Source organism: Cetorhinus maximus, chromosome 13 (genome assembly GCF_964194155.1).
Source record: "Cetorhinus maximus chromosome 13, sCetMax3.hap1.1, whole genome shotgun sequence".
NCBI lineage: Eukaryota > Metazoa > Chordata > Chondrichthyes > Lamniformes > Cetorhinidae > Cetorhinus > Cetorhinus maximus.
The window spans coordinates 113,379,009-113,397,094 of record NC_135891.1 but is presented as its reverse complement, the minus strand read 5'-3'; the positions used below and the strand labels follow the sequence as shown (position 1 = coordinate 113,397,094).

At 45.0% G+C, this 18,086-nt stretch overlaps 1 protein-coding gene across 1 annotated transcript in view; it reads left to right on the top strand.

Moving 5' to 3' along the window:
* Positions 1-17,085, top strand: part of LOC144688967 (CUGBP Elav-like family member 4) — a 433,573-nt gene extending 416,488 nt beyond the window's left edge. Inside the window, exons 11-13 of the mRNA XM_078556039.1 lie at positions 9,525-9,668; positions 13,661-13,826; positions 16,067-17,085. Coding sequence (XP_078412165.1) covers positions 9,525-9,668; positions 13,661-13,788 — 272 coding nt within the window. The 3' untranslated portion in view covers positions 13,789-13,826; positions 16,067-17,085. The remainder of the gene's footprint in view (positions 1-9,524; positions 9,669-13,660; positions 13,827-16,066) is intronic.
* Positions 17,086-18,086: the final 1,001 nt, after the last annotated feature.

Here is an 18,086-nt window from a genome sequence, read left to right as displayed (position 1 = left end):
CAATTAATCACATTAGCAGAAGAGTTAAAGAGTTACGAGTTGAAAGCAGGGGCTAAGTAAGCAGCCACAATTGAGGTAATAGCGCAGCCTCAAGTATTGGAAAAAGGAAAAGTTAATTCAGATAGGAGTTCAGTTGAGCTGGCTAGACTTCAGTTGCAGATGAAGCAGTTTGAGATAGAAAAGGAACTAAGAAAGCTCGAACTTGAAAAAGAAAAAAAAAATGGAAATACAAAAGCTGGAACTTGAAATCCAGGGAGAGAAAGAAATCAGACAGCATGAACTGGCTAGAGAAAAGCTTAGGTTACGGGGTTAAAGAGAGTCTGTTAGTTCGGATGAGGAATCAAGTCCCATCCCGAGCTTTGATATAACAAAAAGTCTTCGCACACTGCCTAAATTCACTGAAGAAGGAATTGAAAGATATTTTATATAGCTTGACAAGGTGGCTACGAAGTTAAAGTGGCCAAAGGACATATGGACTCTCATTTTACAAAGCGTTTTGGTCGGGAAGGCTATGGATTCTAGCCTTTCGGTAGAATGATCCTCAGATTATGAGGTAGTTAAAACTTAATGCTTACGAGCTTGCCCTGAAGCTTATCAGTTGAACTTTAGAACTTTAAGAAAAGACTGAATGAACCGTTTGTAGAGTTTGCTAGGGAGAAAAAAAATGTTTGTTGATAGATGGATTTGATCAATGAAGTTAGAACAAACTTCTGAGCATATGAGAGAGCTAATTATACTTGAAGAATTTCGAAACAACATCCCAAAAGCTATTCGGTCACACCTGGAAGACCATAAGGTTTCTAAGGTATGAGAAACAGCGGTTCTGGCAGATGGACATGATATATCACATAGGCAGCTAGGGGGCAGTGGATCTCTGCATGTAAACCCACCGCTGGAAGCTGGAGATATAGAAAAGAATCTAGCTTTAGGGGGAAGGCAGAAGCTGTTCCAGTCACTAAAAATTATGTAAAGAAACCAGTCTATTTTAATTGTCGTAAGATGGGGCAAGTAAAAGCAAATTGTTGGAAGCTGAACGGTAAATCAATGGCAATAATAGGAAAACTTAAGCAGTCTTCAGAAGAGGCTGTACCAGAAAATGAAATGGGTGTTAAAACAGTGACAATGGTACAAGTGAAATGCGTTCCCTCAGAATCTATGAGAACAGTGAATGGGACTTTAGAGATTGTAAGTAAAACCTTTCATACTGTTTTGTGGATCATGTGACTGTACAGATGAATCAGCCTAAACCTGGGTAATCTTAGGGGCGGAGCTTTCTAGTCGTGGGCCTACTTCAAGCATGTAGCTTCATCAGGAGCTCTGTAAATAAACTTTACTGTTTGAAGAAACCTGTTTGGTGCACCAAGTTTATTACAATTGGCGACAAGGATAAATAGCTCCAAAGCTGCACCTCACCTCCTGAATATGAATATTTCACTTTTTAAAGGAAGAAAGAAAAATATACTCACCAGCCATGCTACTCTTTGGCAGAATTGACCTGTACGACTCGTCGATGGAAGACTGGAGTCGTGCATAGATACCCTAGGTTTCTACCTTGTGGCGAATGAAATAATGGTGGAGGAGAAGCAGAAGGCGATTCTTCTAAGTGTTTGCGGGAGTAAAACATATAACCTCACCTGTAGTCTTGACAGCCCCAAACGTGCCAAATTCCAGACTTCGTGGAGGCACCTTTTCACCCTAAGCCATCGGTGATCGTGCAAAGATTCAAGTTCAACTCTAGAGTAAGGGCCCTGGGTGAGTCAATAGCAATGTATATTGTGAAGTTAAAGCAGTTGACTGAGCACTGTTACTTCCGAGATACTCTCAATGACATGTTGCGAGATCGGTTAATTTGCGGCGTACACGATGACGCCATTCAGCGCCATTTGCTTGCAGAAGTTAATAGTGACCTGAAGCGCGCCATTGGAATAGCGCTAGCAACGGAGAGTGCTGAGAGAGACTCGCGGGCTTTGCAGAGTGTGCAACATGGCACCATTCTTCAGTAGGCACCTACCGCCAGGCGTGGCGCAAAAACCAGAGAGACGACCGCGAAGTGGGAAACCGTTTCTACCGCTCGAAAAACAAAAAGGAATACTGGAAGCATCTCGCCAGTGATTCAGAAATTGTATTGTTACCGATATGGGGGTAACCATATACCAGAAACCTGCAGATTTAAAGAGGCAGAATGCCACTACTGTCACAAAAAAGGGCATGTTATAAAGCAATGCAGGGCAATATCAAGACAGCCAATCAGACAGCAGACCAAGATGATTGAAGTGCACAATATAACTGAACCAGAAGCTGCTGATACTGATACCTATTCCCTCTACAATGTCAAGGGAAGGGAAACTGAACTGATCACCTTCACCCTTCAAGTAGATGGGAAGCCTCTAGTCATGGAGGTTGACACAGGAGCATTGACCACAGTGGTGGGAGAGCACACATTTAAATACCTAAATGAAGGTACTCAGCCACTGAATCTGGAGCAAACCATGGCTCAATTGAAGACGTACACTGGAGACTCAATACAGGTAAAAGGCATCACCACTGTACTTGTATCCTACAGGCAGCAGACAGCCTAGCTGCCAGTGATTGTTGTAACAGGTGAAGGACTGAGCCTTCTATACCACGATTGGTTTAAAGAAATCAAGCTCAACTGGTCAGAAATTTTTCAAGTTAGAACAGGAGGAATTCCTGAGCTGTTAAAGAAATATGACAGCGTATTCTGTGATGTGTTGGTAAAGATAAGGCCTACAAGCAAAAATGTACGTAGATTTGGAGGCAACACCCTGCTCCTTTAAGGCCAGACCTGTGCCTTACGCCCTAAAGGAGAAGATGGATGCAGAATTGTGCCACTTAGAGAAGTTAAGAATAATCCAGCCAGTCCAATTTTCAGAATGGGCAGCACCCATAGTCCCTGTGATGAAACCAGATCAAACTGTTCACATTTGCAGAGACTACAAATTAACAGTGAACAAAGCTGCTAATTTAGACAAATATCCTATCCCGAGGATTGAAGATCTGTATGCTAAGCTAGCTGGAGGAAAATCCTACCCCAAACTAGACATGAGCCATGCATACCAACAGCTAGAGCTTGACAGCACATCTAGAGGGTATGTAACCATCAACACGCACAAGGACCTGTGCCAATATACAAGACTACCCTTTGCTGTGTCATCTGCCTGTATGATTTTCCGAAGAATCATGGAAAGCCTACTACAAGGACTGCTCCAAGTTGTAGTGCACCTGGATGACATCCTAATCATAGGATCAACAGAAGCCGAACAGTTGGCCAACCTAGAAGAGGATTTAAGGAGATTTTTGGAAGCTGGTGTACGATTGAGAAAAGGGAAGTGTACTTTCCAAGCGACTGAAGTCACTTATTTGGGTCATCGAGTGGATGCCCAAGGATTGCATCCAGTAGAGGAGAAAGTCAGGGCAATCAAGGAAGCGCCCTCTCCTACCAGTGTCACTGAACTCAAGTCTTTTTTGGATAAATTATTCCGGTGCTTCATGCCTCACTTGGCTATAGTGTTATCCCCCTTACACTTATTATTGAAGAAGAACCATAGATGGTCTTGGAAGCATTCATAAAAAGTCAGGAAGCTATTATACTCATTATGTCTACTAGAACATTATGACCATCAAAACAATTTGTGATGCATCTCCCTACAGAGTGGGAGCAGTAGTGTCACACGGGATGGGAGATGGTTCTGAAAGGCCAATAGGCTATGTCTCCAGGATCCTCTCTGCAGCCGAGAAGGGTTACTCCCAACTTGATAAAGAAGGCTTATCCATAATATTTGGAGTAAAGAAATTCCATCAATATTTGCATGGTCGACATTTCACCACAGTGTCAGAGCACAAGCCGCTTATGGGTTTATCTAGTGAAGATAAAGCTATTCCGCCAATAGCCTCTGCCAGAATTTAACAATGGGCTTTGATTTTATCGGCATATGAGTACACCTTTATGCACCATCCAGGTGTGCACTTAGCAAATGCAGACACCCTTGTCTTCCTTTGCCAAGTAGCATTACACGTGCTCCTGTGCCTCAAGAGGTTGTACTTGTGTTGAATTTCCTGGACTCCTCGCCGGTCTGTGTGGAGCAGATAAAGAATTGGACAAACCGCCATCCAATTTTATCAAGAGTCTAAGAACAGATATTGCAAGGATGGTCAAAAGCACAGGTCTCTGAAGATTTAAAACCATTCTATGCCCGTAAATTTGAATTAAGTTGTCAAGATAGTGTCTCGTTGTGGGGAGCAAGAGTCGTCATCCCTTCACAAGGAAGGGAACCACTCTTGGCAGAGCTTCACAATGTTCACCCAGGCATTTCGAAAACGAAGATGCTCGCACAAAGTTATATCTGGTGGCCAGGTATAGACAGTGATATAGAAAAAATGGTTAAGCACTGTCTCCAGTGTCAGCAACAACAGAAGTTGCCCATTTCAGCTCCACTGCATCGTGGGAGTGGCCTGGTCGACCCTGGGTTAGACTACATATAGACTATGTAGGTCCATTTTTAGGTACCATGTTTTTAGTGCTCATCAATGCGCATTCTAAGTGAATGGATGTATGTGTGAAGTTAGATCACTGACATTGTGTGCAAATATTGAAAAGCTGCAATATTTTAGTTTACTTGGCCTACCAGAAGTCATTGTTTCAGATAATGGTACTGCTTTCACTAGTACGGAATTCCGGAGATTCATGAAGTTGAATGAGATTAAACATATCAAAACAGCACCGTATCATCCCTCTTCCAATGGGTTAGCAGAAAGAGCAGTACAAACCTTTAAAACAGGAATGAAGAAATTATTCAAAGGAACATTAGAAACGTGAATTTCATGATTTCTTCTCAACTATCGCATGAGTCCTCATACAACTATGGGTTCAACACCGTCTGAATTACTAATTGAATGCCACCTTCATACACGTTTGAGTCTGGCGTTCCCTAACTTAGAAGGGGGGTGGGGTGTAGAGAAGAACCAGAGTAGGCAGAAAGTGAATCATGATATTCACATAAAGACTGAAAATCTACAGTGGGAGAAAGTGCTTTTGTGTGAAATTTTGGAACTGAACCGAGATGGGTTCCTGGTATAATTGTTTCTGAAACAGGACCTTTGTCATACCAAGTGGAAGTGGAAAACTGGATTATTAGAAAACATGTGGATCATCTAAGAAGTAGAGGGACACTCCAACAACCAGTTACTCCACCTGAAATTGAAGTTGAACCTTTGATCCCTGAGGTGCCAGATTGACGTAGAATAGACACACCTGATGTCTCTGTTGAAGTAAATAATTCTGAACCGCCATTGTCTAAGGACGTCCCTGATGCCTCAGTTCCTGATCAAATCAATCCAGCAGAAGAATCTCAAGTCATAGAGCTATGTCGTTCCAAATGAGAAAACCACCTCAGAGATTTAATCTATAATTGCACAAACTGCATATATTTATATATGTTATGGATTAAGATATTCTTGTAAATAAGAGATGTAAAACAAAATTAAAGGAGGAGGAATTGTAAGTAAAGCCTTTCATACTGTTTTGAGGATCATGTGACTACAGATGAATCAGCCCTAAGCGTGGGTAATCTCAGGGGTGGAGCTTTCTAGTCCTGGACCTGCTTCATCACGAGCTCTGTAAATAATGCTTGTATCGCAGCAGTTGCTTGATCATGCTTATCTTGCCAAGCTCCTCAGAATGACTGTGGCCAAACATGAGAAACCGGTTGCAGATAATGCGCAATTGAAGGAAAGGCTGATCAGCGTGGAGAACCAACTTGCATGCACAAAAGATCACTTGCTAATGAAAAGCAAGAACTGGCGAGAACACTGGAGTGTCGGTCACACTTGAATGAGGACTTGAAACGTTTAAATGATAAACTCGTAGATGCAAATTCAACAAAAGCAGATCTTCAATTAAAACTTGATGAAGTTCAGGTATCAGAAGTCTCTATTAAGTGTTGTGAAAAATGCCTGGAACAGGCAAAGGAATTGTCGATGAGTTAGAACTGCTGGTCGAATGCGGAATTAAAAACCAAGACCAGTGAATTGTTAGAACTTGGTTGTGAAAAGAGCAATGAAATTCTTGAACTCCGAATGTAAACTGGAGAACAAGAGAGATGAGATGTACCGAATGGAACAGTAGGTCTGGACTTTGAAAGCCGATAAGGACAATTTTAAGAAGCAGATTGAGGATCTAACGAGTGAATTGGAAAAGTCTAAGGAGCAGTCAGTGACCATGGAAGAAAGATTCCAAAATGAACTGGAATGCCCATGTGAAGTTGTTCAGCTTGTATAAGGGCTCCGTAGCTGACTCTGCAACAAAGGCAACCAGCAGTTCTGACTCATCGACAATTCCTTTGCCTGTTCAGGCATTTTCCACAACGCTTAATAGAGGCTCCTGATACTTGAACTTCATCAAGTTTTAATTGAAGATCTACCTTTGTTGAGCTCACCAGAGCGGTTGTTGAGCTGAAAGAAAAGATTAATAACTTGTGACAGGATTTTTCAGTTGGCGTGCGGGGGCCGGGCCTGACACGCCGACGCGTTAAATGATGCGCGACGAAATCGGCCGTGCGTCCCGACGTCATCGCGCAGTCCCGCAATGTTTCATTCGGCGGGCGCGCGCTGGAGTCGGCGCGTTGGACCCACCAATATGTAAACGGTGTATTAAGGCCAATAAGAAAGTAATTCATGTCATTAGTAAGGCTGCCTGTCCGACCTTAAGGTTGGCGGGCGGGTGAAAAGGCCAAGCGGCCTTCGCGTTTTTTAGGAAACCTCATCCACGAGCGGGATGAGGTCTCCTAAAGCTTTTATGAAATAAATAAAAAAAATTTCCCTAAATATAAAAACATGTCCCATCTCATGTAATGCAGTCACATATCTAAATAAATTTTTAAACCTTTAATTTAATGTTGTGAACGTGGATTCAATCTCCCTGAGGCAGCTCCGTGCCTCGGGGAGATTTCTGCGCTCTTTCACCTGCATGGGCAAAAGATCACAGGCCCCGACTCTCCCTCCTCCCCCCTGCCCGCACAGGTAGCGCTGAGCGCTATAGCTCGCGTATTATGTCGGGCAGCCCGCGTAAAATGGTGGCGTGGGGCCAAACGTGGGCAGCGACTGCCCCCGACCGCTCCTGCCAAGCCCACCCGCCCGCCATATGACAAGTTCTGCCCTTGGAAAAGAATTGGAAAATAAGAAGGTAAACAAATATTTGGATGAAATTGTGGAAAAAGTGTAGATGAAGGTTCCATTTTTCAAGCATCAAGGAGAAGAATATGAACGTGTGCAGAAGGCTGTAGCACATCTCTTGGATAAACCAGAAAAATAACCTGGGTAAAGTGAGAAAAACTCCCTCGGTGAAGGTTTATCCATCCGGTGTGGATCAAAACGATGAGACGATAAAACTTGTTATGGACGGAGTGAGGGAGGGAGATCATTTTGAAGCTGGTTGTCCACCAATAGCAAACTTAATCGACCCATTGAAGGCACGTTTCCATCGCCAGAGGAGAAGAGTAAGAAAACCCCCATATCCTTCTGTACTAAAGCTGAGAAACCAATGCAAAAGTCATTTGGATCACACAGTGTGACTGATCTGCGTCCATATGTGAAGAGGGGAAGATGGCCAGAGTAATTGGTTTGCAGTCATACCAGCAAGGTTGCAAACCCATGATTCAAAATAGAAACACAAGCTGGTCAAGATGTTTCTAAAGAAAGCTTTGATGTATCTTCATTACCTTTGGTTGACCAGGAAAATATTAGGGGAGAAACCCTGTAATGGCTAATATTCTGTCCAGAATTTAAAGGAAGGGTGTAGGAGCAAAGGCAGGTTCTGAGTTCTGATAATTCTATGATGTTTAAATCCTACTTGTTACATGTACTGTTTTTTTTGTTTTGGTTAAGCCTTTGTACCTTTATAATATGATAAGTGTAATTGTGGAACAAAATAAAAAGGTTATCTCTACAGTATGTAATAAGCTATTTGTTAGAAGTTTATGATGTTAAGTACTTCTTGTAAAGAGCTCGTATAGACATTGCAAAGAAACCTTCACTGTGGTGAAGCTTTCATTCTCCCAAGGGAATAAGGTGTTATCAGATCCAGCTTAGCTTCTCGTGGAGCAGAGGCTGGGGACGCCAAGTCCTGAGGAGCCTCGGGAGTTTCGCTCATGCGTGGGCCGAGAGCGGGTATGTGTCCGGATTCTGACATTTGGTCGTTCTTGGGGTCGAGGGCGAGCCTAATGTACCCGTAAAGAAAGAAAATAGTGCACAAACAGAGTCATGTGACCTGGGAGCAGAGCGCCACAATCGAGAAAATTCCCAGGCAGGATCCAGGGAGAGGTCCTAAAGAAGAGTCACAGACAGAGGACAGGGAGAGGGCACGGGGAGAGATCCCAGTTAAGAAGAAAGAGGAGCAGAGACAGAGGCTGCAAACAGAAAAAGGGCCTTAAGTGAGGGGGCTCAGAAGAAGTCCTGGCATCATGAAGGCTCAGGAGAATCCTTGGCAATCAAAGAGACCTCACCAAAAGCCACAAAGAACTAAGAAGGCAGCAGAAGGTTGGTGATTCCATCCTGTGGGCTTTTGGGGCAAAGGTACTCCTTTGGAGCAGCAATAATGTGTCCGATGTGGCTGAAGAGCTGAAATTATGCTTATGAGTTGGTGCTGGTCTGCAGAGTGGGGAATCCAAGGCAACAGAGTCTCGGGCTGTGAGATTGAAACTCTGGGGGGGAGGGGGGGGTGGGGGGTGGGCATTGTTGAGGCCATCCGAGTTGTAGCGACTTTTGCAGAGAATTCCAAGGTGAGATCTTTGAAAGTGAAGACTGGAATCCCTCATGAGAGAGACAGGGTTTCAATGAGATTGGTTGGCTCATGGAGCTTACTGACGTAAGGGTGGTTTGTTGAGAAATCCATGGAATCTGTCTTGGTCACCTCTACCATTGATTGTGCAGTGTGGTGTGCTCGTCCACAGTTAATTCACATGTACCTCATATTAACCCTGAATGTTAAGAGTGTAAGATCGATAGCGTGAATTGTTTTACCTTCCTGACCTTGTATGGTAAAGTTTAGTTTTGTTGCTTCAAAACCCGTGGTATCTTTATTCTCTTCCCCAGTGTCTTGAATCTCAAGCTTTGTCTATTTTAAACCAAAATTGATTGGTCCCTGACCGGATCTTGCCAAAAACTTGGAAGTTGGGCCGAGGATCATAACATTCCCATTGAACGCATCCCTCCAGTCTCCTAGCCCTTCCATTGAGGCCTCTCCCTCTGGTGCTTTTGAGTCATGTGTCCTAATATTTATTTTGAATGCACTTTTCATTTTGGGTCTGACCCTTCCCTCTTTGATGGAAATGATACTTGTGTTTATTTGTCTGTATTATTGAACGGTTTATAAGTTTCAGTGAGGCCCAGCTTTAATGGTTTCCTTTCCTCCTTTCACCTAGACCAGTCGTGTTGTTCTTCTCTGCAGCCGCTGCAGCGGATGCATACATTTCTCGCTGCTGATGTTGCTCTTACCTTTCCTTTTCCAGGGCCAGAAGGCTGCAATCTTTTCATCTACCACCTCCCCCAGGAGTTTGGAGACAGTGAGCTCATGCAGATGTTCCTGCCCTTTGGGTCTGTGATCTCGTCAAAGGTCTTCATGGACAGGGCCACCAATCAGAGTAAATGCTTTGGTGAGTCTGGCTGGCCGCTCGCCAATGCGTTGGGTTTTTGTGGTGTCCGAGAGGGACATCGACAATCGACTTCTTAAGCTGTAGAACTTAGCCAGGCCCAGGGAAGTTCCTGCGCGCCTGCCATCGTCAGTTTTGTAAGGTTGAGATCAGGGGAGTGTATTTTCACACACACAAATCTGGAATTCGCTCCCCCCACACAGAGCTGGAGATGCTGCAGGCCCAGCGAAGCCTTCGCCACTGAGGCTGATGGATTTTTGTTCGGTCAGGATATCATGGGTGGTTTGGAAAATGGAGTTGAAGTGGCAGATTAGCCATGGTCTAACTGAATGATGGGACAGGGGCGAGGGAGGGGGGTTTCTGAGTGGCCTCTCGGTGCATCTGGAGGATGGGTCGATGGTGGGAATGTGGGGTCTGAGGCAGTTCGAGATGGGTCCTCCAGGAATACATGCAACCTGTGTGGGCAACCTTAACTGATTGCATGCGCGTCGTAACTGAACTGTCCCATGTCTGTTATTCACTCAAAAATGCGATCAAAGATTCAAGTAAGTTGGGAGAAATAAGGGGTGTGGCTGATACTTGGAGACAGAATGGTTTCCTTTGGGTAAATCCTCTGCCAACTGCTGTTTGAGTCCTTATCCCAAGGTATGGCCAATTCTAGACAGCTTCATTGAGCTGGCGTTGACAATTCTCAGTGATATGTCCAACCATCTGTCTACCTGTGGCGAGTTCAATAGCCAACTCCCTTCACTCCTGGGAGCCATTTTGGCATCGGCCAGAATCAAAGCGAACGTGGCTTTAGATTTGAAAAAGAAAAAAGATGAAAGTCTTGCATTTATACAGAGCCTTTCTCAACGTTTGGACATCCCGGAGCCCTTTACAGCTAATGAAGTACTTTTTGTTTTGAAGTGCAGTCACTGTTGTAGTGTCGGAAACGCGGCAACCAATTTGTGCACAGCCAGCTCCCACAAACAGCAACGTGATAACAACCGGGGATAGGTATCACCTACCCAAGAGGGCAGGCAGGGCCTCAGTTTAATGTCTGATCTGAAACACAGCACCTCCAACAGTGCAGCACCCCCTCAGTACGGCGCTGTAATGTCAGCCTAGATCTTTTCGCATCAGTTCCTAGAGTGGGATTTGAACCCATGACCTCCTGACTCAGTGTATTAACCGCGGTGGGGCGACACACCGAGGTGGGGCTGTAAAATCCTGGGCCAACGTATTTCAAGATCCAAGTCTGGCATCACCAAATGACACGGCCGGCCTCCTCTTGTGCTGTAACCACTCGGTGTTTCTGTATGACTGTTGCTTGGCCCATCCCTCTCCTCTCCCTCCTGCTCATTCAGCCTTGCTGATGTTCCGCAGGGTGGGTCTTCATAAATTTCTCAACCAGAGAAAGCCAGCCAGCCTGGTCGCTGCTTGATGGCACTCCATGGTGGGCAATGCTGCCACCCAGTGGCACAGTGAAAAATTGAGCCAACGAGTGCATATCGCCAGAGATGAGTGTCAGACTGGGTGGCATTCTTACTCATTGTTTCCCACCCATCATGTGCACATTTTAACAGTGTGCCCATGTATTGTTTTAATTCAGCGACACAGGAAAATACACCTGGAATGCTGTTCAATCTGAAAGTGATTTCCTGTCCTGTAGCCTGACCGATGTTTAAAGATTTAAGGATCTATTGGAGCGGTAGCATGGATGAGGGGGCTTCAGTGATGTCGGGAGATCGAAGCAGCTGCGATTGTTCCCCTTTCCCCTCTCCTGGCCGCTGAGGTCTGATCAGGGTCCTCGGTATCCAAAAATAGAGTGGGGGAACTGCAAAATAAAGCACACACATAGTCCTAAATAAAATAAGGAACAAGTGAAGACAGCCACTAAAGAATACAAGTTAAAGAAACAACCATCAGGACAATATTTTAAATTGAAAATTCAGATCAATTCCCAAACATAATTGTCAGGGAAGAAAGAGGGTGGAAAAAAGTAGAATGTGAAACCGTTTGGTCATTCGCAAGACTTGCTTCTGTTTAAAAAAACTTTCCTTACTTACTGTACTCCTTCTCTCCTTCTGCAGCAGAGATGCTTTAGAAGTGATTTGTCAGAGATGTTCAAAATCAGGAGTGGTTCTGATAGAGTAAATAGTGGCAGCAGGGCCGGAACCAGGTGGGCACAGGCTTGAGGAGATTGGCAAAAGAACTGGAGATGACATGAGGAGAACCTTTTTGGAACGCATTGCCTGAAAGGGTGGTCGAAGCAGATTCAAAAGTAACATTCAGAAGAGAATTGGATAAATACTTGTAGGGAAAAAGGGCAATGGAGAAAGAGCAGGGAAATGGGATTAATGGAATGGTCTACTGAACAGCTGGCACAGGAGAGAAGGACTGAATGGCCTCCTTCTTTGCTGTGTCATTCTGTGATTGCACCCTGTGCTTTTCCTTTCTACTGTGAAGATGAGACATTCAACATCCGCCCCCCCCGCCGTCTTTTAAGATATGTTTCGCTTCTTGTCCTCTCTTTGATACCCTGTGTCACTTAAGATAAGTAGCCATGAGAGTAGCTAAGCAAGCTGCTTACTGCCAGCCTCAAGCTAACTAAACGAAGGATTTATATTAGTGTAGTGCTCTGTCACATCTCACAGAGCAAACCCAGCGCACTTCACAGGCGATCAATCGTTTTGAAGTGCAAAGCGCTCTCCTACAGGCAATTAGGGCAGCCATTTTGTGCACAGCAAGATCCCGCAACGACCAGGTTTTCTCTTTTCTGATCCATTGATTGAGGGAGGAACATTGGCCATGACATCAGGGGAGCTCCCGACTCTCCCTCAAATAGTTCCATGGGCTCGTTGACCTCAGCAGGCAGACAGCGCTTTGTGTCCCATGCAAAAGGCTGGCACCCTGACATTGCGGCACTCCCTCAAAACTGCACCGAATTATCAGCCTAGTTTTATTACTCAATCTCAAGAGTGGGGCTTGAGCCCAAAATGTTCTGTGTCAGGAGCCAATACCAGTCAAAGCAACTTGACAGAGTAGGATGTGGGGGAGAATAAACGGTTAGCAGTGTCCTTCCTATTTATTTTCCATCTGATTTTCTTTCTTCCCCCTCTCGTTTCATCTGGGTCGTGCATTAGTGACTCTCGGAGACTTCCTGTTGCTTCCCCAAGTGGCCGTTGCCATGTGTGAGCCTCAACCTTCATGTCAACAGGCTGCTTGACCTTTTTTTCATTCAGCCTTGGGCTAACAAGGCTGGCATTTATGATCCATCCTAGTTACCCTTGACAAGGTGCTGGTGAGTCGCTTTCTTGAAACACTGCAGTCCGTGTGGCGAAGGTGCTCCCACAGTGCTGTTAGGAACAGAGTTCCAGGATTTTGACCCAGCGGCTATGGAGGAATGGCGCTATATATTGAAGTCAGGATGCTGTGTGGCTTGGTGAGGAACATGGAGCTGGTGGTGTTTCCATGCGCCTGCTGCCCTTGTCCTTCTGGCTGGTGGAGATCATGGGTTTGGAGGGTGCAGAACTACAGAGGACCTCACAATCAAACACAAAGCGGTCCTTATCTGACACAGTTTGCAGTGAGGACATTGGGTGTTGATCAGGAGTTGGCTGAGTGGACGGCTCCCGCACCTAATTCATATGTTCATAAACCCTGGCTGATCTTATTTCACTTTGTTCTCTAGGGGTATCGGGCAGTTGTAGGAACCCTACTATCCCCTGGGCAGAGAGCAGCCCTCGGGGCAGCCCTGGGATTGAACCTTGCATCTGTACGGCCTCTGAACCCATTGGCAAATGTGTGACCTTGGCCTTCTTATAGCTGTGTAACCGAGACTGGGAGGCATCAGTGCTGCCTTTAGTGAGAGATAAGACAATAAAACCCCCAGCTCCAGTGGTAGTTAGGGAGGAAGTGGGAGGTAAAATAAGACATTGTCCTCTCATGTAGTGGGTTACCTCACTTTTACACGTCTTGAAAAGTTCTTCTGTCTTATTATTTCTTTGAAGGTTTTGTGAGTTTTGATAACCCCACTAGTGCCCAGGCTGCCATCCAGGCTATGAATGGTTTTCAGATTGGCATGAAGAGGTTAAAAGTCCAGTTAAAACGGCCAAAGGATACCAGTCGCCCATACTGACTGACTGTGATTCAGGGCAAGAATTTCTGATTTTCTAGGTAAGGCATCAACTATTCACTTCTTGTATTTTACCTTTGCCTTGAAAAGTTTTCTAAGCCCATGGTCAGTGTTTAACTTCTCTGCTGCAAAGCCAGAATAGTAACAGGGCCATTTCACTGAGGCTGTGTATTCACTTGTAGGGGTTCAGCTATATAGGGAGGTGGTGGCATTGAGGTATTGTCACTGGACTGGTAATCCGGTGGTGTTGGGAAATGCTCTGGGGTAGACCCAAGTTCAAATCCCACCACAGAATTTGAATTCAATCAACCTGGAATTAAAAGCCCGATGATAACTAATTAAAGAAAAGCCCATCTGGTTCACTAATGCCATTTAGGGAAGGAAATCTGCCATCCTTACCTGGTCTGGCCTACATGTGATTCTGGACCCACAGCAATGTGGTTGACTCTTAACTGCCCTCTGAAATGGCCCAGCAATCCACTTGGTTCGGGGGCAAATAGGGATGGGCAATAAATGCTGACCTAGCCAGTGTGCCCATGAATGAGTTAAATAAAGAGACCTGGAGTCCTATGTACAGTTTTAGTCTCCTTATTTGAAAAAGGATATAATTGTGTTAGAAGCAGTTCAGAGAAGGTTCACTCGACTCGTTCCTGGGCTGAGGGGCTTATCTTATGAAGAAAAGTTGCACAGGTTGGAGTTTAGAAGAATGAGGGTGGGATTTTCGAGCCCCGCCCGCTGCTGGGATTGTCCAGTCCCCATGGTGGGTCCGGCCACAGCAGGACAGTGAAATCCCGGCCTGAAAGGTGATCTTATTGAAACGTATAAGATCCTGAGGAGACTTGACAGGGTAGATCCCGGGAGGATGTTTCCACTCGTGGGACAGACTAGAACCAGGGGGTACAATTGAAGGATAAGAGGCCTGAGATAAGGAGAAATTTTTTACTCTCAGAGGGTTGTTAGTCTGTGGGATTCTCATCCCCAGAGAGCACTGGAGGCTGGGTCATTGAATTCATTCAAGACAAGAGTTGGGCAGATTTTTGATAGACAAGGGAGCCAAGGGTTATGGGGGGCAGACAGGAAAGGGGAGTTGAGACCACAACCAGATCAGCCATGATCTTATCAAATGGTGTAGCAGGCACGAAGCACTGAATGGTCTAATCCTGTTCCTAATTCCTATGTCCCTATGTCCTATTTTCACCCAAGAGGTAGTAGAAATCTGGGTCTTTCTTATCCTCCTTCCAAAAAAAATCAGTTAAGGCTGGAGCGAGGGGATGTCAATTGAAAATTTCAAGACTGAGATTGATGGACTTGTAGAATTACAGAACTAAGGAAGATAAATAGAGTTAAGATGCATTTCAGCCTTTTCGTTAGATGGACTGAATGGCCTACTCCTATCTTCCTGTGTATCGGTTCAATATTTCAGTGACTCATATTTGGCATGCCATCTCTTTTTTTAGGGATGTCAGACCATTCACTGGGCTCTGGAAATGATAGCTTCGAACTAAATGGCCTTGGAGCTATCACTGGGGTACACATCTTGAGATGGTGCGAGTCACGAGGATCCCTGTGGGGAATGTCCTTGCCAAATAATTAATTGAGTTTTAATGACCATCTCAGAATGTTCTCCTGTCTAGAATGAAGCTCATGCATTAGACTTTAGCAGATTTAGGATGGGAAAGGGGGCCGCTGGCCAGTTTTAAGCTGATCTGACACTGTCTATAATGATGGCCGGTGGCCATATTCCAGGCAAACTCTTCAGTTCTGGGAAAGGTTCCAAAACTCTGGGATGCGGTGGTCTCAGTTCAGGCAGCAGTTCAGGATCTGCAGTTGGCTGCAGTGTCCCAGGATCAGCCACAGGGAAGTGAACCAGGATTCCCACTCCTTACCTTAAACCCCACAGGATGTGTCCATGTGTAGCATTGGGTGAGGACAAGAGCCCGGTTGTATGGGTTGCCGAAGCTCACTGTTGATGCTTATACGTGGAACAATGCCCCCCTAGGGTAAGACCTTGCGATACCCCCCTGACCCAGCCAAACCCTGGGGCCCCCTCGTCAGATTACCCAAACACGCGACCACCCCAAAGTCCCATTGTGTTTCCGTGTGAGACCCTGTGACAAATGCTTAAAACCATGTGCGTTTACTTCTTCTTAGTCTTAAATTAATTTTATAAGCAAGGCGGGTGCGGTCACCTCTGGCCGCAGGGAGCTGAGAGTGCTTTGTTTTCTAATCTCTGTAGACCACGGTTCGGGTCCAAACCTGATGATGCTTCCTCTTCCATTAGGGCAGTGACAGTGTGGATTTATGAGGAAGTACCTTTTGAGATGGCTGATCCTCAGATATCAGTGCTGAGGAGGAGGAGGATAACGGAACATAAAACTTGGAGAAAAAATTTCGAGTACCCTGAAAATGTGAAATTTCATTGCAGCTATTTAAGAAGACTTGGATCTGACATTAGCACATGTGACGTTAAAAACAATGTAGGGAGGATGACTGTCTTAAAGGTTGCAGGGGAAGCTGCTTTGGCGCAGTTCTGTGTCATCGAGCACCCAGCTAGGTCTCCTAGGCGATGGTTGCCATGGCTGGGTTTTTTTTTGTGTGTGTGTGTTTTTGAATCCATATGGTTGACATGGTTACACAGAACACATTGAGTCTCTATCTCTCAATCCTCGGACATTCAGGGATCAAAAGGACCAAACAGATTTTTTTTTTAATTTATTATGGGGGGGCCTGTATATGTAATATATGAGTTCAGCTTTCTTTACTTATCTTGATAGAGAAAACATGGGGGAAAAATAAGAGCTAGAACTGTTTAAAATTTAAAAAAAAAGCGCAATGCTTCAGTGGTCTTAGAATAGTATTATACACTGGGAAATTTATACGAGGAGCAAAATTCAGTAGAAACCTTACAGGAGTTAGTTTTAAGAAGAAAACAAAGGCTAAAATGTACTTTGTGCCTCATCTCCTGTTTAGGGGGCGCGATGGTACTGCATGCAAAATGTGACCGAAAATATAATTATACATAAAGTTGTATAGATATTACTGCTCCTTATATTTCTGAAAAGATTGCTTTTGAAGAGAGCGAGAGAGAGAGAGAGAGAAAAAACAATTGAATGCTGTTTCCTTTTTCTTGGTGAAAGTGAGGCTTTCTTTTAACCATTTGAGAACCGATTATTGCTGCACTGATTCAAATCAATTAAGTTGCCTGTTTGATGATTTAATTCAAGGGTCAAACTCGGATTAGGGTTTAAACAAGGTGAACGTCAAAAAAGAAATGGAATCCCTTGTGGTGTAGCTTTTTTCAAACAAAACAAAAACATTGTAAATATTCCCTGGAGCAACAGCGCATCATTTCTGACAACTGGTGAAGGCCTTTATTAGTATCCGAGTTTTAAGGAATTTATATGTTAAATGGTGTAACCAAAATGTGGGGGACGGTTTGGTTTGGTGCATGGGGCTTCAGCACAATGTCTCTTCCCCTCCGGCTGATAGGATGAAATCAGAAGTCACAGGGGCGGGTTTGGTTTGAGGCCTGTTGAGCAACTCGAGGGTGCAATGTTCAGTTTTAATCTCTGCCACACGCTCCCATCCACAGAGGCTCCAGGGTCGACAGTGGAGCTGACTGTGCACGCTCACCCCACCATCCGCCCCCCCCACCCCCGGCCCTCACAAAGTCTCCTATCGATAAGGCTTTTCCATGAAATGAGTCTGGAGATCTGCAACTCCCCTTGCCTTGCCACAACCCGCCCCGCCATCCCCGCCATGCTCCGAGTCCCTCATCAACCAAGGATTAGCAGCACATAAAGCCACCTGCCATTCGAAACTCAGCGATAGTTTCGTGCAGGGAAAGGAGGAGACATGAATTTATACAGCACCTTTTGTGATTTCGGGAGATCCCCAAAGCGCTTTAGTACCTTTTTTTTTGAAGGAAAGTCCCTTTTAATGTTGGGCAAGCAGCAGTCAATTGGTTCAGCAAGTCCCGTCACAAACAGCAGAGAAATAAATGACCAGCTCAGCTGCTGGTCGAGGGATGAATTTTAGTCAGGGCGTCGGGGAAACTCCCCTGCTCTTCCTTCAAAATCTTACCATGGGATCTTTTACATGTGCCCGAGAAGACAAGACAGGGGGGCCGTGGTTTGGCATCTCATCCGAAAGATGCAGCAATGCAGGAGGAGGCAGTAGTATAGTGGTATTGTCACTGGACTCGTAGTTCAGAGACCCAGGGGACCCAGGTTTAAATCCCAACACGGCAGATGGTGACATTTGAATTCAATAAAAATCTGGAATTAAAAGTCTAATGATGA